The sequence below is a fragment of the Anolis sagrei genome, chromosome 6 (genome assembly GCF_037176765.1).
Source record: "Anolis sagrei isolate rAnoSag1 chromosome 6, rAnoSag1.mat, whole genome shotgun sequence".
Classification (NCBI taxonomy): Eukaryota; Metazoa; Chordata; class Lepidosauria; order Squamata; family Dactyloidae; genus Anolis; species Anolis sagrei.
Window position 1 is genome coordinate 112,539,959 of NC_090026.1, and position 26,451 is coordinate 112,566,409.

The 26,451-nt window shown below is 41.6% G+C and overlaps 2 protein-coding genes across 2 annotated transcripts in view; both read left to right on the top strand.

Moving 5' to 3' along the window:
* Nucleotides 1-1,209: 1,209 nt before the first annotated feature.
* Nucleotides 1,210-7,549, top strand: LOC132779686 (signal recognition particle receptor FtsY-like). The gene is made up of 6 exons (XM_060783356.1): nt 1,210-1,320; nt 1,762-1,881; nt 4,682-4,807; nt 5,908-6,027; nt 6,702-6,827; nt 7,365-7,549. Exons 1-6 carry the CDS (start codon nt 1,266-1,268, stop codon nt 7,547-7,549), a joined length of 732 nt encoding a protein of 243 aa, XP_060639339.1. The 5' UTR covers nt 1,210-1,265.
* Nucleotides 7,550-12,984: 5,435 nt separating this feature from the next.
* LOC132779687 (rootletin-like) overlaps nt 12,985-26,451 on the top strand; it is a 72,411-nt gene continuing 58,944 nt past the window's right edge. Inside the window, exons 1-6 of the mRNA XM_067470577.1 lie at nt 12,985-13,102; nt 14,278-14,385; nt 15,519-15,641; nt 16,524-16,631; nt 23,888-24,010; nt 25,180-25,299. Of these exons, the coding sequence (XP_067326678.1) occupies nt 12,985-13,102; nt 14,278-14,385; nt 15,519-15,641; nt 16,524-16,631; nt 23,888-24,010; nt 25,180-25,299 (700 nt within the window). The remainder of the gene's footprint in view (nt 13,103-14,277; nt 14,386-15,518; nt 15,642-16,523; nt 16,632-23,887; nt 24,011-25,179; nt 25,300-26,451) is intronic.

A 26,451-nucleotide genomic window follows, 5' to 3' on the forward strand; every position in this document is an offset into this window, starting at 1 on the left:
CAATCCACAATACATATATCAATAAACAATCCAATTCATCTCTTGACTAAAATCGCGATCCAGTTTCGTCGTCCAAATTGCCAGTCCTTCAATCATTACACTTATTGCACTGAGTTAACCGAACGCCTGCTCGAACATCCAGGTTTTTAGTCTTTTCCGGAATACCATCAATGAGGGGGCTGATCTTACCTCCATGGGGAGGGCGTTCCATAGCCGCGGGGCCACCACAGAAAAGGCCCTGTCTCTCGTCCCCGCCAGCCGCACATGTGAAGCAGCCGGGATAGAGAGCAGGGCCCCCAGAAGATCTTAGGGTCCTGGTGGGCTGATAGGCCGAGATACGTTTAACACATATTGTTGTAGATTAGCTACATGCAAATTGGGTGGTAGAGAGGTGATCATCCAGCATTACTTAGTGACCCAATGGCCCCGTCTGTGTTCATGACTGCATCTCCCTCTATGAAACGGTGCGGGTTCAAAGATCTGCTGGGGAAGCTCTCCTCTCACTCCCACCACCACAAGCATGGCTGGTGGGGATGAGGGAGAGGGCCTTCTTGGTGGTGGCCCCCTGACTATTGAACATCTTCCCCAGAGAAATTAGACAAGCCCTCACACTGTCCTCCTTTCACAGGTGTCTGAAAACCTGGATATTTCAGCAAGCATTTGAGAACAACTACTCCCTAGTTATAAATGCCCAGTCCCTTAGTTGCCAGATAATACTATGTTCTCTGAACTTCTTCCAATTCCCCAGCCCTATGGTTTGCTGTTTTGCACTATCCCATGCCTGCCCCTTTTACAGCCTGAGCAAGCCCATTTTAGTAATTCTGGTTATTGGTATTTGTTGAGCATTGTTTTGATGGAGTTTCAATGTTGCATTTAATACTCTTATGTTTTATTAAATTGTATTTTTAATTTTGGATTGTTATATTTTACTATGTTATTTTAATTGTGTTTTGTTTAATGGATTGTTTTGCTTTTACATCTTGTGGTCATTCTGTCCTGTGTGTAAGCTGCCCTGAGTCTCTTCAGGGAGATGGTGGTGGGGTATAAGAATAAAGTTGTTGCTATTATTATTATTATTATTATTATTATTATTATTATTATTATAAATACTAGTCAGTAAAATTTGAATATTGATCTCCTTATGTTAAGAATCTAGTTATTTTTGTGTAGACTTACATCTTGAAATTTGTGTAGCACACAGGCTGGAGGAGTTGTCTGAGCAAAGGAAACAGTTGACTGCAGAGCTAGAGGCAACAGTGGATGACATGCAAAATGCATACCGTCATGCTTCAGAAAAAGCTGTATTTGTACCACCTTTTGGTAAGTACAGGATACATTAGTGATGCAATGGCAGTTTGTTTAACTTTTCTTAATGGCATGGCTCACCCTAGGGAAGGCTTACATACATTATGAGTGCACACCAATCCCCACATGGTTGTCTTAGATCTAATGCAGATTCTCTATTTGAGTAATATACTTTTCACTCAGCTTTTTTCATTCTATGTAGTAATATAACATTTGGCTCATATATGAGAAGACTTTATAAACATATTTATCATTATCTTTCCTACCTCCACATAGTTTACTGGCATATATATTAATATTGAGTATGGATGAAAAAATAAATATACAAGCTTTCATATTTTTAAACCAAACTGCACGATAATTGGTTTGATGGGTCACTTCTTATGTATATTTCTGGACAATATTATTTTTGACCATATTTTTCAAGAAATTATGTGGAAAAATTTCTGTTTACAGGAAGAGAATTAGATGAGCTCTCTGAGAAGAAACAAGATTTGATGGAAAAATTGGAATCGAATTGGAAGGAGCTACAAGAAGCTCAGGAACTTGCAATTTTACAACCAGGAAGTGTCAGTGGTATGTATAACATGGAATTAAGACCCTGTTTTAATTTTATTATCCACCCAAGTATTTCTCAACTTCCATCTAATGCTAAACAAAGCTCACCAAGCTGTTTAAAATATAATTGTTTAAAATCTTGCAAACATCAAGAGTAACAATGACAGCATGACTACATGGAGCGCCATTACCTTCCCACAGAAGTGGTACCTATTGATTGACTCAAACTTGCATGTTTTCAAACTGCTAGGTTGGCAGAAGCTGGGCTAACTTCTCACTCCGCTTCTTGGATTCGAACCTCCAGTCTTTTGGTCAGCAAGTTCAGTCGCTCAGTAGTTTAACCAGCTGGGCCACCAGGAGGCCTCTTTAGGTGATAGGAGGAAATAGATTTTCCTAATCAGCTGTACTATTAATTACTATAATGAACGTTATATTAATTATTACTATAATGTTTATTTATAATGCCATTTCCCCTAAAGGGCAGAGCATCAACTATCAGTAGAAATATACATAAAATTTCCCACATCCACTAACTGCTATGTACCATGCAAGCTGAACTGGCAAGTACTGGGGGAGATTAGGGTTCAAGTTTCTTTTATCCATATGTTTCAGCTTGTGGAAAACAGCTCTATCTGCTCTGCTTAGCCCATGTTGTTAATGGAAAATTCAAACCAACAAAGTCACCAGTGGAGGGGAGGGCAAAAGAAACAAATGGGAAACTATGGCACAACCAACCATCTAGAATCTGTCTGAGTCTTTCTGCAAAAGCCATTTCAGTTTTCTAGGCTAAAGTTTATACAATCCTGTCCCCTAGTGGTCACATGCAAATCTGCTTTTTCCAATACTACTTCAGAGGCACTTTCTGGGGGGAAATGAAAGGACTGATGGACCTTGATCTGAATCACTACCGCATTTGTATTATTCTTAAAGAGAAAAGTGTTCTCTAAAATTTGACCCTAATAATAATAATACTAACAACAACAACAACTTTATTCTTATATCCCTCCACCATCTCCCCGAAGGGACTTGGGGCAGCTTACATGAGGACCAATCAACAAAATTAAAATATAGCACAATAAAATACATTTCATTGCAATAAATAATAATAATAATAACAATAATAACAACAACAACATTTTATTTATATTCCTCCCTTCTCACCCTGAAGGGGACTCAGGGCAGATCACAGTACATATATACAACAAACATTCAATGCCGCTTTTGTAGAGACAATACACAGACAGACAGAACAGAAGGAGGTGCCATGGAAGGTTGGGCTGGAGTCCACGGGGCACTGTTGCTCTATCCTCTTATGACGAAGAGCCATCAGGACTTCTTATTTCCTTTTAGTCACCCAGCATTTTCTGATCTTCTTTCCTTATGGCGTCGTAAAACACCTCCCCCACATTTTAGCGGTACTTAATTTATCTAATCACAGCTAAAGCTGTTTTAGAATTGCTTTGGTAAACAGTGAGCTAGGCTGACAGTTGGCTGCTCATGCCAATTCGGGGTCAACCTTTTGGTTGATAGATCTTATAATTGCTGATGATTTGCCAGCTGTGCTAAAGCTCTGGCCCAAAAACCCTATAAGACATCATAAAAACATAACCTGTCAACAATCAACAAGCAGTAGTCGAGCACAATGGGTGTGTTCAGTGCTAAGAGGGCTTGTGCAATACAACAGCATGAACGGGGCTGGTCATAAAGTGTAAAAGTCCGATAATTAAATTAGGGCTAGAAGGGCCACATCAACTGATGAGCAGATTAATCAAAGCCACATTGGAACATCCAAATTTTCAGGTTTTTAGGAAGGTGGACAGGGTGGGCACTAATCCAATCTCCTTGGGGAGACAGCTCCAGAGCCAGAGGGCCACCACCAAGAGGGCCAGCTCCCTTGCCCCTCCAACCATGCTTGTGACAGAGGTGGGAATGAGAGAAGGGCCTCCCCAGCAGATCATAAAGCTCGCACAGGTTCATAGGGGAAGATGCAGTCACAAAGATAGTCTGGAGCCGAACCATGTACGGCTTTGTAGGTGATAACCTGCACCTTGAATTGGGACCAGAAACTTATTGGCAGCCAGTGGATCTGTTTTAATTGGGGGGTGGGGGTGGTACATTCCTTATAATTTGCTCCAGTTAGCAACCTGGCTGCCAACCTTTGTACCAATAACAATTTCCGGGCTGTCTTCAAAAGCAGCCCCACATAGCACGCATTGCAGTAGTTCAATATGGAGATAACGAAGGCATGGATCACTGTGGCTAAGTCAGAACTCTTGAGGCAGCTGGCACACAAGCTTTAACTGTGCAAACGCCTTCTCAGTCACCACCAACACTTGAGCGTCAAGCGACAGCGCTGAGTCCAGGAGGATCCCCATACAGTGAACCTGTGTCCTCAGGAGAAGTGTAACCCGATTGAGCACAGGTTGCCACCCAGTGCCCCGATCAGCCACATGACAAGACTGATTCCCTCTGTCTTGTCAGGATTAAGCTTCAGTTTGTTAGCCCTCATCTAGTCCATCACAGCGGCCAGGCACTGGTACAGGATCTGGGAGGGGGGCATCCTTGCAATTAGATGGAAAGGAGTAGTAGAGTGTCATCTGAAAAAGAGTCCAATAATCAATGTTTTAGATTTGTTGCATGGATTACTAAGATATTGTTTGTGAAGGAATTGAGGCCTTAATGTATGCTACAAAAATGCTGATACATTATTGAGTTATTTATGGGTAATACTATGTATTTACTATGAAATTATTTTGATTACAATTATTTCAAACTATATTGACATTCGATTATAACAAGATGTAAAATAATTATCTAGATCATAAGCTGCGGACATTATTTAACCAAAGAAGAGAATTGACCGAGAAACTAGAGACAGCTGTGCATGACATAGAAAAGGAACAGAGACTTGCTTTAGAAGAAACAGGAATTATGCTACAATCTGGTAAGCAGAGCATAAAAGATTTTGCACAGGCAATTTATGTGCATATTGTTTCAGTGCTGGCGCCATAACAATTTTGATTATTGAGGCCAATTTAATTCAATTTAATTGCTGGAATTCCTGTCATTTTATGAGGACAAACACATTATAATTTGAATCAATGATAGAAGAATTCATTAGATATAATAATAATAATAATAATAATAATAATAATAATCTTTATTTCTGTCCCGCTCTATTTCCCTGTGGGGACTCGGGGCAGTTTACAAAAACAGTGGCAAATATTCAATACCGTAAAGTGCAAGCAGAAACCAAAACAACCAAAGCAACCATAAATCAAGGAACATATTAAACATCCATATCAAGTGGTAATGGAAACATTTTGGCAAATTAGACAAATTAGACTAAAATTACGTTTTTACGGTGTCTGTGTGCATATTCCTTCAAGTTGCCTTTTGGTTTAGGGTGACTCCGTGAACTTCATACAGTTTTATTAGGCAAGGAATATTCTAAGGTGGTTCCATCATGTTCTTCCTCTGAAATATAGCCTACAGCACATGCAATTCATTAGTGGTCTCCAACCAACAACCAGGGCAGACTTTGCTTATAGAAACAGAAATCTAGATGAATAGATAGTTGGCAAGATAGAATAGAAAAAACTGAAGGAGAGAAGAGTAAATTAATACAACTGCAAAATAACTTTGTACTCCTGCCTCTGAAGCCGGCACATGGAAATATACCCCCTGTGATTATGGATTGTTCTGCTGAACATATGGGGACTAAAGCAAATATTACTGCTTCACCATGCCATCCCAATTATGACTATTGGTAATAAGTACTAATATTTAATTCTTATTTCTGGGCTCATCAACAGGGTGGTTATAAAGAACAGCAATTATACTGCCCTTGTACTACCCTTGTTATATTCCCAGCATGATAATAACTTGATTTATGTGCTGTGTCTTAAATTGTGTGGGGTGCAAAGAAAAAGGTGGCTTGTTGTTTCTATAAAATAATCCAAGTTTTGAATGGATTACTTAATTTTATGTGACTTTCTCATCAACGGTACAATTTGAAGTTCATTCAAAAATCTTTCTGTGCAGGAAAGGAAATGTGTGAGCTGTCTGCAAAGAAGCATGAATTACTGGAGCAGTTGAAATATAATCAGAATGAGCTACGAGAAGCTCAGGAACTTGCAGCTACACAACCAGGCAGTATTAGTGGTATGAACTGTTTGATTTGGCATATTTTTCAGTCCAGTTTCAGGTACATTGGCTACATATCTGCTGGTGAGAAATGTTCCCTTAGATCACTGCTGGTCCATGGACCACCAGTGGTCCGCGAGAACAAAAATAGTTTTGCCTCACCATTACTACATCATTGCCTCAAAACCGTGCTGCGAGAGCAAGGGGTCTCGCAAAACACTCTTATAGTGCCAAGGCAATGGGGATGTTTGGAGGGGAGCGTCTGACTACCCATGAAAGATTATTACTATCACATCAGCTCTAGATGGTTAAATATGGTTTTCTGTGGGCGAGCAGATGGCGACTACTGGATGGCATATGTTCTGTATCAGAAACTACAGCTGATGTCGTCTTTCTAATACAATTTTCTGAATCAGCACCCCTAATAACCAATTAATTAAAAACCATTCCAAATAATAGAATGATTAAAAACTATTAAAAATGAACGATTTAAAAGTATGGCCACTTTCCCTTTGCAATATGTCTTTTCTTGTTCTTTAAGGGGACTATATTTGTTTTAGCTATAAGATTCCATGAAAATTCCCACCCACATAATCCTGTTTCTTCCTAGTCATAATGATAGGGAAGACTGTTTTATAGTGCAGCGACTTCAACATACGGTACATCAGAATTTCACTGGCCTTATTTTTTAGAGCATAAACTACAAGAGCTAGTTGAACAAGGAAGATATTTGAATCAAAAGCTGGAAGAAACATTGCGTGATATAGTAAAAGTTGAGCGTCTTGCTTCAGCGAGAGCACTGGTTGGAAAACCTGATGGTAAGTCAATACTAAATGACCTTTACAATAGATGTTTATTTTGCTGAGCACTAAACTCGAATTCAGTTCAACAAGACCATTTTCCCCACAACAATTACTGAGGTCATTAGACAAAGTGAAAAACAGCTACCTCTCTATTTTGCCTGGATCAAGAAGGATTGTTTCCTTCTTGATCCTCCTTGTGGTAAACACTACAGTTTCTTCAGGGCCATATAGTACCAAAGTGGAATTTTGCTTTATTATAAGGTAGCTTTAATGAATAATTACGGGTTATGTCCAATTGTATTTTATTCTGGAAAGCAGTTTGAGAGAGCTGTTATCCTTCTTTGCCATACTGGGAGAAGAAAACACTTTAAATAAAATAAAAAATGAGTAAAATTAAAGGGCAGCTTGAAAATAATGTTAATAAAGAAACAGATAAAATGTAATTTATGTGAAATAATATTATGTTTTAAATATTATTTTTATTTTATTTTATAAGTATTCAGACATTTAACATTTTTCATGAGATAATTTTAAAAATATTTCTGTTTGCAGAGACAGAATTATATGAGCTAACTGCAAAGAAGCAACGTTTACAGTCATATTTGGATTCCAATTGGGAGGCTCTACAGGAAGCTCAGAATCTTGCTATTACCCAACCAGACAGTATCAGTGGTATACATGCTGTGATTTATTGTGCTGCTATCTATTCTTTTAAACATATCTACTCAGAATTATGAAAATTTGTTACAACTGAACTTATAGACAATGCTAAGGAGTCATTTATGGAATCATAGCAGCTTAGAGATAGAAGGGCCACAAGACCATATGGTCCAATTTCTTGACATGCAGGAAAGTACAGCTAAAACACAACTTCTGTTTACAGACCCCCAGAGATAGAGTCTACACCTCAGACAATTTGTTTCACTGACAAACAGAAGTTTTCCCTCATGCTTTCTTGTATTTGAATTCATGGATTTGTATTCTAGTCTGTGAAGCAGCAGAGAATACTCTTGCTCCATCTACTTAGTGACATCTTTTCAGATATTTAAAGATAGATATCATGACACCATAGTTTTCACTTCTCCAAGCGAAACGTACCCTTTAAGGCTGCTTCTACACAATCTGGATCAGAATGTGGATTAAAGAAATCAAGTTCCACTCCAGAGAGTCTTTGCACACACACAGAGAACCATGAAAAAGCTCATGTTGTGTCCACAAAACTTTGTGCCAAATCCATTCAACAAAATGAGGTATATTTTTCTTACCCCATTTGGAGAAATGCTTTCAATTGCAGCAGCCCATTGGCTGAGAATCAGTGATGTAACTCATATTTTAACTCCATACGCCAGGCATCCTCAAACTGGCCCTCCAGCTGTTTGGGCCTCCAACACCCAGAAGCCCTAATAAGCTTGTTCAATTGTTAGGAATTCCGGGAGTTGAAGACCCAATCAGCTTGAGGGCCACAGTTTGAGGATGCTTGCCATACGCTGATCAGCTGCAACACATTTTTCATTGATTTTAGACTTTCTCTTTAGTTTTTTAGACACATGTTTTCTATGTGAATGCCCAGTTTTTAGCCACCCCCTTATAAACCCATCTTTTTCTGGTTCATACAGTATATGTAGATAGGACCTACTGTAAGTCATTCTTCCTAAAACATGTTTCCAGAACTTTATTTATTTTGGTCAACTTTCACTTGACCTGTTACTGTTTTTCAAACTTCTTCAATTGATTATTCCAGGTGACATCTCACTATACAGTGTGGAACTACTACTTCCCACAGTCTGAATACTATAAGCATGTTGATGCAACTGACAAATGCATAGGCTTTTTAAGCAGCTGTATCACACCATTGCCTCATGGTTAGCTTGTGCAACCAAACTAAGTAAGCCTTTTATAAGCACACAAAATATTTAGACACCACTTGAAGGCCTCTTCCAAAATGCTTCCAGTGATTATTTTTTTCACTATTTTTTGTGATTTCTATTTTGTGGGTTGGACTAATCAATCTACATATTAGGGATAGCTGGGGAGATTGACTTATCTGCCGTCCCCCCTTTCTCTGTATTTTTTTGTTAATGTGAAGTGAAGGATTCTGGAGGCAGCTGTAGAATTGCCTGCTGTAGACAAGCACACATAGCTACAGTAGAGTCAAATGGAGTAGAATCCCATTCTTTCCCAGTTCAAGCATTACTAGGTTGTTTACTTCAGGCATGCTTCTGTAACTTTACACTAAAAGTATGTGTTTATCAATGTGCTGTTGAAAAGCTTTCAGCTAGACAGAGACCAAATAATAAAAGGGAGCCAGGAAGTCATAGAAAGACCTTTTGAAAGGGAGTTACAAACATTAGACTTACAAACAACTCATAGTTAAGAATGAGGTGAGACAACAGAAGTGAAAGAAATCAACAACTAGGAAGGAAAATTCACTCCTGGAAGAGTTATTATGGGGTAAAAGTGTCTCTACTGAAGCATTCTCACCAACCTGTGTTTCCACAACAAGCCAAAATTTTCAAAATCCAATTATCACAGGGACAAAAAGTGAGGTGAAATCTTCTGAAGAGGGGCACAGACAGCAAAACAAACACCACAGAGGTGTTAACCCTTCCCTATGCTTTCCAAAGTTAATGTGTGTGTGTGTATGCATATGCGTGTGTATGTATATGGAATGACATTTTAAAATGTATGTACTTGCTTTGACTTACATGCAAATTCAACTTAAAAACAAAGCTATAGATCCTATCTTGTTTGTTACTTGGGCACTGCCTGTATTGAACTGTAAATTGTATTGTCATATTAACATATATTCTAATCCCACATTTTTTTGTAGAAGACAAAGTTCAGGAGCTTGCTGAGGAAAGAAGACAGTTGGCTGCAGAGTTAAAGACAACTATGCAAAAACTACAAGAGGCGGAACGCCGTGCTTCTAAAAAGGAGCTAATAGATAGTACCGCTGGTAGGTAAAACAATGAGGTAATTTTTTTTTCAAAGGCACGTACGTCGTACCTCTAGAACAGGCATGGGCAAACGTTGACCCTCCAGGTGTTTTGGACTTCAACTCCCACAATTCTTAACAGCTGGCAGGCTGTTAGGAATTGTGGGTATTGAAGTCCAAAACACCTGGAAGGCCAACGTTTACCCATGCCTGCTCTAGAACATTCTGGATGCTATAAGGCACAACTGACCCATTTATATGATATCCACGTATAAGAATTTGAAGAACTACAGTTACAACTAAGCATCCTATCTGTGCATTTTTGAGTCCTGGAATAAAGGAGAACATAATGTTAGCAGAGAGGCATGAACACTTTAAATGTGATGACTGCCTCTTAATATATTTTTTTACTACCTGGTTATCACAGCCTTTTGTTAACAAAGGCTTGTTTGTGTCCAGATGGAAACTGCTGCCAGAGTTAGAAAAAAATCTAAAATGGTGAAATTGTGAAGATTGTCTCATTCGTGAATCTGTCCAATATTGTGCATATCAGTGAAAATAGACCCCAGGCACAACACTGCCAGATACATCTGACAAAAAAAAAAATGCTGTACTTAATGAAACCATCCTGCAGGCAAAATTAACGTATCCTGAAACAAGGAAGTCTGCTTTACCTTTATTTAATAGTTTCGGTTCTCTTGGCTCAGTTTAGTTGGTTTCTACTAGACATGAAATCCTAAATATATGAAATAATAAAATAAATATATCACAAAATAAAAAAGAAGAAAAAAAAATCCATAAACAGAAAAAGAAGGGCTATAGGATTTTGCACTTTTATTTACATTAAAGGCAGTGTTAAAGCAAAAAGCTTACAAAGTACAATTTGGTAACTGATTTTTGAATGATTGTATTTTGTAAGCTTTGATATATTCAAAAAAGGAGGCCAATGCAGAAGAAGCTGTCAAATGTACCTATATTTCTCAAAAATCTCCATTTAGAGGACCGTGCCTCCATATGTGCCAAGTTCTCACCTATTTAAAGTTAAATAATTATTATTGTTCTAATTTGCTGCTGATTCAAAATGAATAGCACTACAAATAAAGGCCTTTTGCAAGGACTTATCATTCTAGCATCATGATAATAAACCAAGGCCTGAATCTGCTTAGTGATAGCTTTGACCAAATGTTCAAACAAATTGGACAAGACTCACAGATACACAAAGTACCTTCTAATCCTATTATTGTTGAACAGTGTTTTATTGAATGTTTTAGATGAAATGGAGCAAGGTAATTTAGATTATTTTTAATTAATATTTCTACGCTGCAGACAAAATAGATTTTAAAAAGATTATTTAGACCATAACCAGGCATCTTCATTTCTTCTATTTGTTAGTGGCTTTTTGTGCTGCCCTAAGATGTGCAGGCTGTGATGGAAGATGAAAAAGTATTTGCCATTTCTACAAATAATTCACATTTAAATGTATTTTTTCCCTCATTTTGCACTATTTGGTAAAACTGGGTATTTGAAACTGGTTTTTTTCAAGAACATTTGTTTTCACAGACCGAGAATTATATGACTTATTTGAAAAGAAACAGCTGTTAAAAGCAAATTTGGAATCTAATTTGAAAGAGTTAGAAGAAGCTCAGGCTCTTGAAGCTGCTCAACCAGGCAGTATCCCTGGTAGGTATATTCTGATTGCTGGTGCTTCCAGTTGCAACCTGAAATATATTTTGTCAGAGGGTGGTTGTGACAAAAGCATTACAAAACTGTAGATTACCGTTTCTCTAATAGTAGTATACAATGTACCATACAATGAGTAACTACCATATTATGCCACACAAGCTAACACTAAACACTGGAATTAGAACTATGTGGCCATGCAGATGGCTTCTACTCTCTCTAAGAGTTTAATGGTTTCTGACAATCTAAAATGGAGTCTGAGTACTGAACATGCTTAGTTCTGATCACATGGTCTCCAACCCCTCCCACAACAAAGAGGTTAGGTAAAATTGCAAACCAATACACACATACAATGTAATAAGCAATTATATACATAACAAATAATTACTGAAGGCCTGAGAAGGCTGCTATTTCTAACAAATATTAATGGCAACACATATTTCATGCAAACACACCTCTTTTCTTTGGCATAGCTGTAATGCAGAATTTTGAAAACTTTCACTTGTACTGACTGCTATTTTTCATGTTAATTTGTACAAACTGGTTAATTTCAAATTTTCAACAATGTTTAATGGAAACTTCTTATCATAGTGAATTAAGTTAGCTTGTGTCCCTTTACAAATTAAATACATTTTATAGTCTTGCCAATATTATAAGTGGATAATTTACGTTCTATTTAAATAATCTCAAATAGAATCAGAAATATCTAATTTCCTTCTGGTCCTGCTGGAGAGGAGGAGACAAAGATGGGGGCTTTTTACGTTCAAATATAGCCAAAACCAGGAAGGGTCTTTAATTTACATACAATATATTATCGTTCCAAAATCAAATGTAGTCAAAAAGCAAAAAAATAGAAAATGGATTTATCACAACATATTTCTTCAAAATGTTTTATTGTTTTTCATGGCCTCTATCTAGAATAGAACTTCCTTAGATGCATGCCTAGGCACGTGTAATTGTAGTATATATAATAGGAAGTACTGAGTAAAGATCGATGCTTTTGAGCTGTGGTGTTGGAGGAAAGTTCTGAGAGTGCCTTGGACTGCGAGAAGATCCAACCAGTCCATCCTCCAGGAAATAAAGCCCGGCTGCTCACTGGAGGGAAGGATACTAGAGACAAAGTTGACGTACTTTGGCCACATCATGTGGAGACAGCAAAGGCTAGAGAAGACAATTATGCTGGGGAAAGTGGAAGGCAAAAGGAAGAGGGGTCGACCAAGGGCAAGATGGATGGATGGCATCCTTGAAGTGACTGGACTGACCTTGAAGGAGCTGGGGGTGGTGATGGCCGACAGGGAGCTCTGGCGTGGGCTGGTCCATGAGGTCACGAAGAGTCAGAGACGACTGAACGAATGAACAACAACAACAATGAGGTACTACATAAATGTCAAACATTAATGTTTCCAAATATTCAATTCATTTTTTCCAAACACATCTTTCACCAACATGCCAACATTAGTTGTACTTTGTATGCAGTTTAGTTAATCGATCACATACGTATTAATATTTTGTTATTAATATTTTGTTGTATCTTGAATTTATTAAATAGCGGAAAAAATGGAAAAACTAGTTCAGAAAAGAGAACGCTTGACTGAAGATCTAGAAAAAACAGTTCAGGATATACAAAAAACAAAGCTTTCTTTATCAGGAAAAGGTGAAATTGAGAGACCTGCTGGTAAGTACAGAGAACATTATGTTGACTTTTAAAACATGGTTAGGATTATGGTTGTAATTGCTTCAGTGTTCCAAGCCTAGTTATTCCTCACATTAGTCTGGCTGTCAGATGGTGATTCATTGCCCTAATATTTCCATCATGCCTAGACTGAGCTGTGGTGTCTTCCTTTTCCTGCTACCACTGCTGTAGGTGAGATCAACAGAGGCAGCACTGCCCCATTGTTCCTGTATTGAGACTGGTCCCACTTCCCAGCTACCATTGTGCGGCAACAAAGGAAAGAACTGGGCCTGGATACATTTTATGTATTTTGATGCTCTATGATCTGCTGTGTGTGTATGCATGTGCACGTGTGTGTTTAAGAATACCAAACAATGACATTTATCTGCAGAGAGATTCTAGATCAGGAATGGGCAAACTTCAGCCCTCCCTCCAGGTGTGTTGGACTTTAACTCCCACAGTAAATATAGACTTACTACAAAAGAGGCAAAACTTCAATTCTGTAGTATACTAAAGCTGTCAAATATTAGAAGAATTAGGGAAGACAAACTATTGCAGTACAGGATTTATGGGCATTTTATTTCTTTTCTTAAGTGGCTTAGAGGGAAAAGGAAAGGGCCTGAGGCTGCTAGGAATTGTGGGAGTTGAAGTCCAAAACACCTGGAGATATGAAGTTTGCTCTTGCCTGTTCTAAATTGTAATTCGGTAGTTTTCCAACTGTGTTGCAAATCTTCATTAACAGAAGTAGCATTCCTACAAAAACAAAACAGGACATTTTGTTATATAGAAGCTCTCCAGCAGCAGTGATCAATGTGGAATTAATCAAGTTCATTTTTGTGCTTCAAAATGATTTCAGGAGTCATTAAAGATGCATTTTTGCTTTCTAAGAGGACCCCGAGAAGGCTTTGTACTTCCTATGGCAGTTTTTCCAAGCACCTGTGGAGCCCATGTTAAAACATTTGTTTTAAGCAATCTCAGTGGGGTTTGGAAATATATATTAGTGACTAAAAGCAATTTGATTTAGCTTATTTCTTAAAATCTAGAATCTTGACAAAAGACGAAACATATTTTTAAAAATTGCCAGCTTTTAAAATATCTTTCTTTTAAAAAAGCGACTTCTTAAGCAATAAAGATCTAAAATAATATTCTCAAGAAATGCTTTAAATTTCCTTTTGCAGAAAGAGAATTATATGAACTATCACAAAAGAAACAGATGTTATTGGAAAATTTGAAAGAATTACAAGAAGCTCAAGCTTTGGCAGCTACCCAGCCTGGCATTGTTGGTGGTATGTATGCTGATTTATTGTTTTAGTTAAATGTGAAATACCTATTTTTAGAATTAAGATGCTTTAATTGCCAAGGTCAATTTGTAGATATATACAGTTTTTATTCTGTATATTTGTAAAAGGGGGATCTACCACAATAAAATAACCGTTTAGATGAAGTGTTCCTCAGCTCTCTGATAGACATGTGGCAAGGCATTCAAGCATCTTGGTAAGCCAAGTTCAACACAGATAAGTCTTTTATGTCAGTAATCTACATTATTTGCTAAGAATGCTGACATGAAGAAACTGAGATGTATGGTAAAAGACTTAGTAAATTTGGTAGTACAATCAAGCTTTAGATAGTTCTACAGAAACAAGCAAAAATAAGCCAAAAATGTGGCCCAGAAGTGACCAGAAATCAAATCAGTTTTACCTCTGAGTTTTCTAGTCTAGAACACATGCTTAGCATAGTAGGCTAAACCTCCTTTCTGCAGAAAAATCCTGCCAATCAGTTCAGCAGTTTGATCCCGAGTCGGGGTGAGCACCTGTCATTAGACCCAGCTCACCTGTCTACCTGGCAGGTAGAAAGCAAAAATACGAGTAGATAAAACAGGTACCGCTTTTAGCGGGGAGGTAATAAAGGCACCCTTAAGGACATCGATCAGGGAAAAGCTCCTCAGCATGGAAGATGGAGCAACAGCTCCCCCCATGGCTGGAGTCAAGCCCAGCCTCCAAGATGTTGGTAATAAGATGGGGAAAACTCTATTTACCTCTTTGTGTTGTCTGTCCTCATTAATTGTACTACCAGCATTGAATATTTGCTGTTTGTGTTTTCTGTAAGCCACCCTGAGTCCCCTTTGGGGTGAGAAGGGTGGGGTATAAATACTGTAAATAAATAAATAAATTTTCAGTTTCCAGTATTGAATTGGTGGGGATGATGGTGTTAAGAAAGAAGTGTTTGAGAGCACCTGATTCTTTTAAAATTGTAGAGCTGTTCAAGGAGCTTGGGAGTTCAGAGTTTGGGAACTGCAAAAATTGCTAATTGAAATCAAAACATTTCAGATAATGTTGAATAGTAACAGCACTGTTTATTTGGTGTAATTATTTCAAATAAGATTAATATCTTAATGAATTTGTCTAAAATCATTTTACAGAAGAAAAACGAAAGGAGCTAGCTGAGGAGAAAAAACGATTAGCTGCAGATCTAGAGGCAACTGTGCATGAATTGCAAAAAGTACAGCGTGCTTCAGAAATACCCGAAACACTAAAAGGCAGGGGTAAGTTGAAAGTAAATAACTTTTATGATCTGCAATGTGTGCATGCATGTGCACGTGCGTGTTTAAGAATACCAAACAATGACATTTATCTGCAGAGAGATTCTAGATCAGGAATGGGCAAACTTCAGCCCTCCCTCCAGGTGTGTTGGACTTTAACTCCCACAGTAAATATAGACTTACTACAAAAGAGGCAAAACTTCAATTCTGTAGTATACTAAAGCTGTCAAATATTAGAAGAATTAGGGAAGACAAACTATTGCAGTACAGGATTTATGGGCATTTTATTTCTTTTCTTAAGTGGCTTAGAGGGAAAAGGAAAGGGCCTGAGGCTGCTAGGAATTGTGGGAGTTGAAGTCCAAAACACCTGGAGATATGAAGTTTGCTCTTGCCTGTTCTAAATTGTAATTCGGTAGTTTTCCAACTGTGTTGCAAATCTTCATTAACAGAAGTAGCATTCCTACAAAAACAAAACAGGACATTTTGTTATATAGAAGCTCTCCAGCAGCAGTGATCAATGTGGAATTAATCAAGTTCATTTTTGTGCTTCAAAATGATTTCAGGAGTCATTAAAGATGCATTTTTGCTTTCTAAGAGGACCCCGAGAAGGCTTTGTACTTCCTATGGCAGTTTTTCCAAGCACCTGTGGAGCCCATGTTAAAACATTTGTTTTAAGCAATCTCAGTGGGGTTTGGAAATATATATTAGTGACTAAAAGCAATTTGATTTAGCTTATTTCTTAAAATCTAGAATCTTGACAAAAGACGAAACATATTTTTAAAAATTGCCAGCTTTTAAAATATCTTTCTTTTAAAAAAGCGACTTCTTAAGCAATAAAGATCTAAAATAATATTCTCAAGAAATGCTTTAAATTTCCTTTTGCAGAAAGAGAATTATATGAACTATCACAAAAGAAACAGATGTTATTGGAAAATTTGAAAGAATTACAAGAAGCTCAAGCTTTGGCAGCTACCCAGCCTGGCATTGTTGGTGGTATGTATGCTGATTTATTGTTTTAGTTAAATGTGAAATACCTATTTTTAGAATTAAGATGCTTTAATTGCCAAGGTCAATTTGTAGATATATACAGTTTTTATTCTGTATATTTGTAAAAGGGGGATCTACCACAATAAAATAACCGTTTAGATGAAGTGTTTCTCAGCTCTCTGATAGACATGTGGCAAGGCATTCAAGCATCTTGGTAAGCCAAGTTCAACACAGATAAGTCTTTTATGTCAGTAATCTACATTTTTCTTCGTGGTCTCTGCGAATGCACACTTGTGGAGAGACTGCGCCTGCGCGGGCTCCAACGGAAACTTCTACATTTTAAAACTTTTCAAGTTTTGGCGGTAACCCCGCCCAGCCCCGGCAGGGGATAAAAGGGCGCCCTGCGCACACCGATCCAATTCCTTTTTTTCCGCCGCACGGCTCGCTTCGGTACTTCTAGTTGGATAGAGTTTGGATAGTTTCTCTACAGAGTTTTCCTCGAGTTGTTCGACAGTATTATGTCAACAACTCGCTTCAAAAGATGCGCGAATTGTCCGAGGAAGATCCCTGATTCGGACAAGCACGCTCTTTGCCTTTTGTGTCTTGGAGAGGCACACATTACTTCTTCGTGTCGTCATTGTCAATCGTTGACGGCACAGTCCCGTAAGAACCGGGGCCATCGGCTTCGATACCTTCTGTACCAGCAGACGTTGGCTTCGGTACCTTCAACATCGACATCGGCGTCGACATCAGCTGCGGTATCCAGGCCTTCAGCATCAGCTTCGACGTCGAAGGGAGCATCGACATCAAAATCTGTCGATCCCCCGACGGAGACCGAGCCTCGCCGCACAAGGGCGAAGAAGGCTGCGCAGAAAAGGCCAAGAACAGCTATGTCGACAACTTCTAAGGCCTCGGTGTCGACAGCTTCCAAGGCTACAAAGCCTACGAAGCAAAAAGCTCCATGCACGGTCACGACCAAGACCGTACGCATCCAGCACTCTTCGACCAGCTCAGTGGCGTCGGTGAGATTGATCAGGTCCACGAGTTCGACATCGGCGACTCCGCCATCTTCCACGGCGGTTCGCATTGCCTTTTGCGGGTCTCAAGAAGAATCTCGGCGTGCTTCCACCTCATCCTCCGTCCCGCCCACCCCGGGAAAGTCTGTGTCGAAGACAGCTCAGCCGCCGGCAAAGAAGAAGAAGACGATGCCGCCTCCATACTCGTCTTCTTCTTCTTCCCGAAAGCAAACCACCGCCTCCTCGGCCACCTCGTCGGCGAGGTCATCGCCGTTGCAGCCTGCTGAACCCCAGCTGGCCCCACAGCCTGCTCAGGAGCCGCAACTTCTGCCGGAACAGCCTTCGGAGCAACCCGAGTCCCCGGTGATATCGGTGGACACGGTGATCGAGGCACCAGCTCGACATGTGACAGCCAGACAGGAGCTTTTCCCGTCGGTCACGACCTTGACAACTGTGATGGCAAGACAGGAGACTTCTCCAGTGCTGGAGACTCCGGAAAGGGGCAGGCAGACTATGAGACTGGCCCGTGCCATTCAGGCTTCGGCCTCAAAAGCCCCCCCAGTGGCTCCACTGCAGCGCCCGAGTCGGGATGTCTCCTCATCCCCTCCTCCCCAATCCGTGGCTGCCGATGACGAAGAGGAAGATGGCGAGTTACCGGGATCGGTACACTCGGGGTCTGTGTTATCTCTCGGGATCGAGAGATCACCCACTCACGACGCCTATGAGGCTGATCCTCCATCTCCCACGGACAATGTCCTAGCCTTTGCGGATCAAATGGCTCGCATGGCTGATGCCCTTGGCCTAGAGGTCAAGCAGACTTCCAAGGCAGTGCAAGACCCGGTGTTTAAAAGGGTGCAGTCGGAATCTCCACCCGCTCCTCTTCTACCCTTCCTTCCTTATCTCCTTGAAGTGATCCAGGGCTCCTGGAAGACCCCTTCCTCCATCCCTCCAACCTCTAAAAAGATTGAATCATGGTATAGAACGGACGATGAGGGCTTGGAGTGGCTGAAACACCATCCCGACCCTAACTCGGTGGTCGTGAAGGCGGCTCACGGGTTCGGAAGGCAATCATCAGCTCCTTCCGACCGTGAAGGGAAGAGATTTGATGCAGTCGGCAGGAAGCTTTACTCTGGTGCCCTCTTGCTGGCCCGCATGGCCAATTATGGTGCTTGCATGGGTGCATACCAACAAATTCTCTGGGAAAAAGCAGCTCCATTGTTCCAGAGAATGTCTGACGAGGATCGCACCGCCCTCTCCACCCTGGGCCAAGAGGCGAACTCTCTGGCGCATCATCAGATGCAGATGGCCAAACACACGGGGGACACTGCGGGCAAGATGATTGCTCACGCCATGGCAATCAGGAGGCATGCCTGGCTTAGATCCTCTGGCCTCTCTACATCGTCGAGGCAGGTGATCGAAGACCTTCCGTTCGATGCCCTGGGGCTCTTCAACGCAGGAACGGACGACAAACTGAAGTCAAATCACGACTTCAAGACCTTGGCTTCTAAGTGTGGGTTCGAGAATCAGAACCAGGCGCAGAGGACCAGATAGTTCCAGTACAAACGCCGGCACACGGTCCCGTACCGCACCATACAGTACCGCCAACCAGCCCGTCCCCTGCATACCTCCCAACAAACCCACCCTCAACAGCAAAGGAGGCAGCACCAGCAGCAGCGTTCGCGGTCCCGTCAAGCTTCTGGAGGCAATCAGGCCAGGCGCCGCATTTGACACCCTAATGGACGATACTGTTTGCTCTTTCGTTACAGATGTTGTTCCCATGTCCCTCCCAATGGTACCCGCCCTCATCCTTCTATCCGGCTCGACACCGTTCGGGGATCGCCTGACAAACTTTCTCCCTGCATGGGAAAATATCACCTCAGATGCATGGGTTTTAAAGATTGTCGACAAAGGCTATGCATTGGAGTTCGGGGAGCTCCCACCAACAGGGCAGATTGTCGATACCGAACCATCTTCGGCAATTCTGACAGAGGTCGAGACCTTGCTTCTGAAAGGGGCAATTTCCCCTCTCCTGGACTCTCAAAACCATCGAGCCTTCTTCTCCAGGTACTTTACTGTCCCGAAGCCGGATGGCTCCCTCCGCCCAATCCTCGATCTCAGAGACTTAAACTCCTTCATCGAACCCCAAAAGTTCCGGATGGTGACGGTATCGTCCATTCTTCCTCTCCTCAGATACGGAGACTTCTTCGCGTCCGTCGATCTCCGGGACGCTTACTTCCATCTCTCAGTCAGAAAGCATCACAGACGCTTCCTGGCCTTCAGGGTAGCGGGACAGACGTATGCCTTCAACGTCCTCCCGTTCGGGCTCGTGACGGCACCGAGAACTTTCACCAAATGCATGTCGGTGGTCGCAGCAGCCCTCAGAAGGGAAAAAATCCGCATTTTCCCATACCTAGACGACTGGTTGTTGGGAGCACGCTCCCCGGACCTCCTGCGAACGCAGGTGGCAAGGACGCTTTCCCTCCTCGAAGACCTGGGCCTCCAGCTAAACGAGGAGAAATCTCATCTCGAGCCCACCACTTGCATAAAGTTCATCGGCGCCATGTTCGATTCTCTCTCCCAGTCAGTTTTCCTTCCAGAAGAGAGATTCAGGGCCCTTCGAGCCGAAGCGCTCAAAGTGCGTCGAGCCCGAGTGGTCCCGGCGAAGCAGATTCAGGTCCTCCTCGGGCATATGGCCTCCACGGTGATGGTGACACCATTGGCGAGACTCCGCTTCCGTCCCCTCCAAAGATGGTTTCTGGACCACTTCAACCTCATGCGGGACAGTGCTGCGAAGCGCTTGCTGATACCGAAGTCGGTAAAGGACTCCCTGAACTGGTGGATGAATCGCCAGCATGTCTGCAGAGGCGTTCCATTCCACCCAGAACCCCTGTCCGTCACGATCACGACGGACGCCTCGATGTTCGCATGGGGATGCCATACAGGAGAACTCTCGGTCCACGACCTCTGGTCTCAACAGGAAAGACAGTGCCATATAAATTACTTGGAACTGCTGGCAATCTTCAAAGCCCTGAGGGCATTTGCCCTCCTGGTCACGGGGAAGTCTGTCCAGATCCTCACGGACAACATGGTGGCAATGTTCTATGTGAACAAACAGGGAGGAAGAGGCTCGAGAAAACTTCTCAAGCTGTCACTGGAACTTTGGGACTGGTGTGTAGCCAGGTCGGTGTCGATAACAGCTTTGCACCTCCCGGGCGAGATCAACGTTGAGGCGGACGCACTCAGCAGAACCAAGGCAACCTCTCACGAATGGAGGTTGAACCCCGACGAACTGGCCAAGATCTTCAGGGATTGGGGCCTCCCAGCCGCAGACCTCTTCGCGTCGCCGCAAAACGCTCAGCTTCCTCAGTTCGGTGCTCGGCTTGCTCCGAACACGGTACCGAGGTGTCTCGGAGACGCGTTCCTGTTGGACTGGTCGAGGCATCTGCTCTACCTCTTCCCTCCCTTCCCGCTCATTCCGAGGGTGATCGAGAGAATCCAGTCGGTGCAAACGAACTGCATCTTGATAGCGCCGGAGTGGCCACGACAACCGTGGTTCTTGGTCCTTCTCCAGTTATCCGAGGGACGGATGAGGCGCCTTCCACTTCGGCAGGATCTACTCTCCCGGGAAGACGGTCAGCTTCTCCACCCCGACCTCGCTTCTCTGCATCTTTCGGCGTGGAGGATCCGATCTTGAGGTAACTGTGTCCAGGAGTTCTTCCGATCCTGGAGGCAGCTCACAAGCCAGCGACCAAAAAATGCTACTCAGCGTGCCTTAACCGCTTCCAGGCCTTCCTCTCCGAGAAGGGCCTAGACGATCATCGACCGTCGGTACCGTCAATTCTCTCTTTCTTGCTGCACCTTACCGAACGGGGCTTGTCGCTGTCGTCACTCAAGTCTCACCTGGCGGCCATCTCGTGGCAGCTTCAACGAACAGGAGAAGCCTCCTTGTTTAAGGACAGCTCCGTGAAGTCTTTCCTGCGGGGTTTCAACAACCTGCACCCCCCAGTCCGCTCCCCGACCCCGGGTTGGGACCTCGACCTTGTGCTAGCTCGGCTCGCACAAGCGCCCTTTGAACCGTTGGCATCGATTGACCTTCGACTCCTGTCGTGGAAGGTGGCCTTTCTTGTCGCTATCACCTCGGCCCGTAGGCCCTCGGAACTTGCGGCACTGCGTGTGGACGAACCGTATTTTGTTGTCTACGAGGACAGGGCAGTCCTCCGCACGGACGTGTCTTTCCTCCCTAAGATTGTGTCTCCTTTCCACATTAATGAAGACATTGTCCTCCCCTCGTTGTGTCAGTCCCCCTCTACCCCGAGGGAAAAAAGACTTCATATGCTCGATGTGCGGAGAGCATTACTCTGTTATAGGGACAGAACTGCTCAGTCTCGAAGGACTCAAAGACTGTTCGTGGCATATGCCCAGGAGAAGGTGGGCCTACCGATCACGGCACAACGTTTGTCCCACTGGATCACCTTGACAATCGAGCTTTGTTATCAGCTTGCTCGACAACAACCCCCCTCGGTTGTCCAGGCTCGGTCAACCAGGGCTATGGCGGCATCGACAGCCTTCCTTAAAGGGATTCCCCTGGACGCTATTTGCAAAGCGGCCATTTGGAAGAATCCTCAGACATTTGTCTCACATTATAGACTGAATACAAGGTGTACACCTGACATGGCCTTTGGGAGGGCAATTCTGGGGTCGTGCCCACCTTAAACTTTGCAAAGTTTCTTGTATTTGACCGGTACCGGGAGCTTCCTCGGCACCGTATATTGTTGTGAATGTTGTTACCATGTTTTTTACTTGAATTCAACTGTTTACCGGTGCTGGTGAATGTAACTGCACCTTTACACTTGATGCCTTTACTGCCTGAGGCGCAGGCAACCTTGCACTATAGCCTAATGGGGCTCATCACGGGTAGTGTTTTGTGTCGATATCGACATCTTTTGCCTTGCAAATGTGTTTTTGCACTTGCTAACAAAACTGTTTTGTGTAACTACTTAATGTGCCCTCATTGCAATGAGTGTCTTCGACAATCACCATGTGGTTTATTTCAAGGGTCATAAGTTCACTTTAATTGTTCAAGAATGCCCTCATTTATTGAGTGTCTTTCACTGTAGGTTGGTCACCCTCACGTGACCGGAAGGATCACGTACTCCCATAAGTTTATGCACTGTGCCCTTCTTCGGAAGTGATTACAATCTCTTGTTTGGTAATTGTTTGCACTTAATAAAATTGTTTGGCCCTTGACTTGTATGGTCGGTTTGCATTCTTCCCGCCTCCGGGACCTGAGCTTGCTAGTCTCCACAAGTGTGCATTCGCAGAGACCACGAAGAAAAATGGTAGGTTACATACCTGTGACCATCTTTCTTCGAGTGGTGTTCTGCGAATTCACACTAACCCGCCCAGCCTCCCCTCTAAGCAAACCTCCAATTTCTCACTACCGTAGCGGCGTAGGAATTGGATCGGTGTGCGCGGGGTGCCCTTTTATCCCCTGCCGGGGCTGGGCGGGGTTACCGCTAAAACTTGAAAAGTTTTAAAATGTAGAAGTTTCCGTTGGAGCCCGCGCAGGCGCAGTCTCTCCACAAGTGTGAATTCGCAGAGCACCACTCGAAGAAAGATGGTCACAGGTATGTAACCTACCATTATTTGCTAAGAATGCTGACATGAAGAAACTGAGATGTATGGTAAAAGACTTAGTAAATTTGGTAATACAATCAAGCTTTAGATAGTTCTACAGAAACAAGCAAAAATAAGCCAAAAATGTGGCCCAGAAGTGACCAGAAATCAAATCAGCTCCCCCCATGGCTGGAGTCAAGCCCAGCCTCCAAGATGTTGGTAATAAGATGGGGAAAACTCTATTTACCTCTTTGTGTTGTCTGCCTCATTAATTGTACTATCAGCATTGAATGTTTGCTGTTTGTGTTTTCTGTAAGCCACCCTGAGTCCCCTTTGGGGTGAGAAGGGTGGGGTATAAATACTGTAAATAAATAAATAAATTTTCAGTTTCCAGTATTGAATTGGTGGGGATGATGGTGTTAAGAAAGAAGTGTTTGAGAGCACCTGATTCTTTTAAAATTGTAGAGCTGTTCAAGGAGCTTGGGAGTTCAGAGTTTGGGAACTGCAAAAATTGCTAATTGAAATCAAAACATTTCAGATAATGTTGAATAGTAACAGCACTGTTTATTTGGTGTAATTATTTCAAATAAGATTAATATCTTAATGAATTTGTCTAAAATCATTTTACAGAAGAAAAACGAAAGGAGCTAGCTGAGGAGAAAAAACGATTAGCTGCAGATCTAGAGGCAACTGTGCATGAATTGCAAAAAGTACAGCGTGCTTCAGAAATACCCGAAACACTAAAAGGCAGGGGTAAGTTGAAAGTAAATAACTTTTATTTTAAAATAGACTATATGTAATGTAAATATTCATAGCTGGCTTTTGAGGGAGGTCTGAATTCAAGACAAACTTCAGAAAAAAAGAGATTGGGGCACAGGGAAAAGTTAATAATGTGTCACTGCCATCATTTTCATTTAACCTCATTTACTATGTCACTATTATTTCATTTTTATTGACATTCAAAACACTTTTGACATTCTTGGAAATAGAAATCAAATACGAATTCTCCTTATCAGGTTTTTGGGGAAGTGCAAACCAAGTACCATTTTTGTTCTCCCCAGGGATATTTTTTGCTCCCAAATGCCTTCAACAATAATAATAATAATAATAATAATAATAATAATAATAATAATAATTTATAACCTGCCCTATCTCCCTAAAGGGTCTCAGGGCAGTTTATAGAGAAAAGATCAAAATAGCAAACATTCATTGCCAAAATGAACAAACAACAACAACAACAACAACAACAAATCAACTGGAGCTATTGCAGTCTGGAGGAGGGTGATGTCGGGGTATAGGAGCATTTTCCCCATATTTTGGTCTTCCCAGATGATTTATCCCAGATGATTTAAATCACAGAGGGGGCCTTTTTAATAACAATAATTGACTTCTGTCTGCTATAGCTTGTTATATAGACAAAGGCCTCTCCTGTGGGGCCTACAATCATGGGGAAATGTCCCCCAGTGTGTGTATGGCCTGCCAAAGTATCCTGGGGGTGCTGATGTGGTCCTAGCCTCCCATGGTTGCTTATCCTGGTATACATAATAAATATAGATAGTAGTGACTACTGAAATTCTCTGTCTTGATTCTCTTGTGTTGAGCACATTGAGTTTGAAATGTATTCAAGGGTCTGATGTCTTCTCACTGCATCCCATGAATCCTGGAGTTTACTGACACTCATTCTGTCTTCATAAAGTTGTCATTGCAGACCCAAGCCTATAGGTTAAGACATTGATTTCCTTTGTAAAGTTACTTTATGTTCTGAGAAGAAATTAAATTTTCTTTATTTTCCCTGTTCCAAGATCTACAACAATGATAATGAAGCTATTATTATTGTAAATGAAAAAAATTCTGGATACATTTTTTCTTGTGTGTTTCTGGCATTTTGTCACCGAGTGACTGTAGAACATTTAATTTTGCAGAAAAGGAATTGCATGAACTGTTAGAGAAGAAGTACTTGCTACTAGAAAATTTGGCATCCAGTCGGAGAGATCTAGAGCAAGCGCAAGCACTTGCTGCTGCCCAACCAGGCAGTGTCAGTGGTATGTATGCTATCATTCTTCATGCTGTCAGCTGCCTTGGACATACATTTTGTTCAGTTTAATTTATTTTTTCCCATGCCATTTTTATTCACATAGATAGAATATGATGTATCATGTCAATAAGAGCCATGATATGCATTTTAAAATGACACATTTATTTTATGTGTGATTTTAAAATGTTTGCATATCATATTGTCATTACAAGGAAACTATTGTGTTATCAGTTCAGGGAGTAGCTAACAGTAGTTGAAAATAGTGAAGCTATCAATTGAAAATGAAATAAATATGAAAAATAAAATAACCAAGCTAAGTCAGGAATATAATTGGACAACAACAACAGCAATCCAGAAGGCCAAGCTGTAAAAGAATAAAACCAGAAACCATAACAACAAAAAGGGAGTCTCAAGAAGACAAACAGCATCAGTGATTTATCCAATCACAAATACATCTGTGAACATTGAGATTGTCAATAGGTATCTGGAAATATTGTTGAGGTTAGATAGCCTTTTTATTAATTATTATGACCATACAATCATTGAATGATTGAGTTGGAAGAGACTTCGTGGTCCATCCAGTCCAAAAAGAGCTGCTATTTTCCTTGTCAAGAAACATGGAATAGAATTTCAGGTGCTGAATGACATGAAGTAGAAGGAATATATAGAAAAACTTTCCTTAAGGCTTTAAGCTCTTTAGGATTTGTAACAAACACTACTTTAATTGGACAGAATTAAATAGATAACTACTGCAGAGCAAGCAGGCTGAGATAGCATTGTACGTCAGTTAATATTCCTTGACAATGTTTATAAGTATTTCCATATAGAACACATTACGGTATTTCAGGGTTTTTTGTGTTAAGTGCCACTTGAGAAACTGCAAGTCGCTTCTGGTGTGAGAGAATTGACCATCTTTAAGGACATTGCCCAGGGGACTCCTGGATGTTTTAGCATCCTGTGGGAGGCTTCTCTCATGTCCCACATGGGAAGCTGGAGCTGATGGATGAGAGCTCACCCTGCTCCCCAGATTCGAACCACTGACCTTTTGGTCAGCAGTTCAGCCGGCATAAGGGTTTAATCCTTTGCACCACCAGAGGCTCCTACTGTATTGCCGTGGATCAACACTGCAATATATATATATATATATGCACTAAGTGTG

What these genes read in the sequence shown, in the direction of transcription:
- LOC132779686 (XM_060783356.1), top strand. Translation starts at nt 1,266, where the DNA reads ATGCAAAATGCATACCGTCATGCTTCAGAAAAAGCTGTATTTGTACCA. An exon ending in AGGAATTATGCTACAATCTG is followed by an intron (nt 4,808 to 5,907) that starts GTAAGCAGAGCA and finishes CTTTCTGTGCAG; the next exon opens with GAAAGGAAATGTGTGAGCTG. An exon ending in ACTGGTTGGAAAACCTGATG is followed by an intron (nt 6,828 to 7,364) that starts GTAAGTCAATAC and finishes TTCTGTTTGCAG; the next exon opens with AGACAGAATTATATGAGCTA.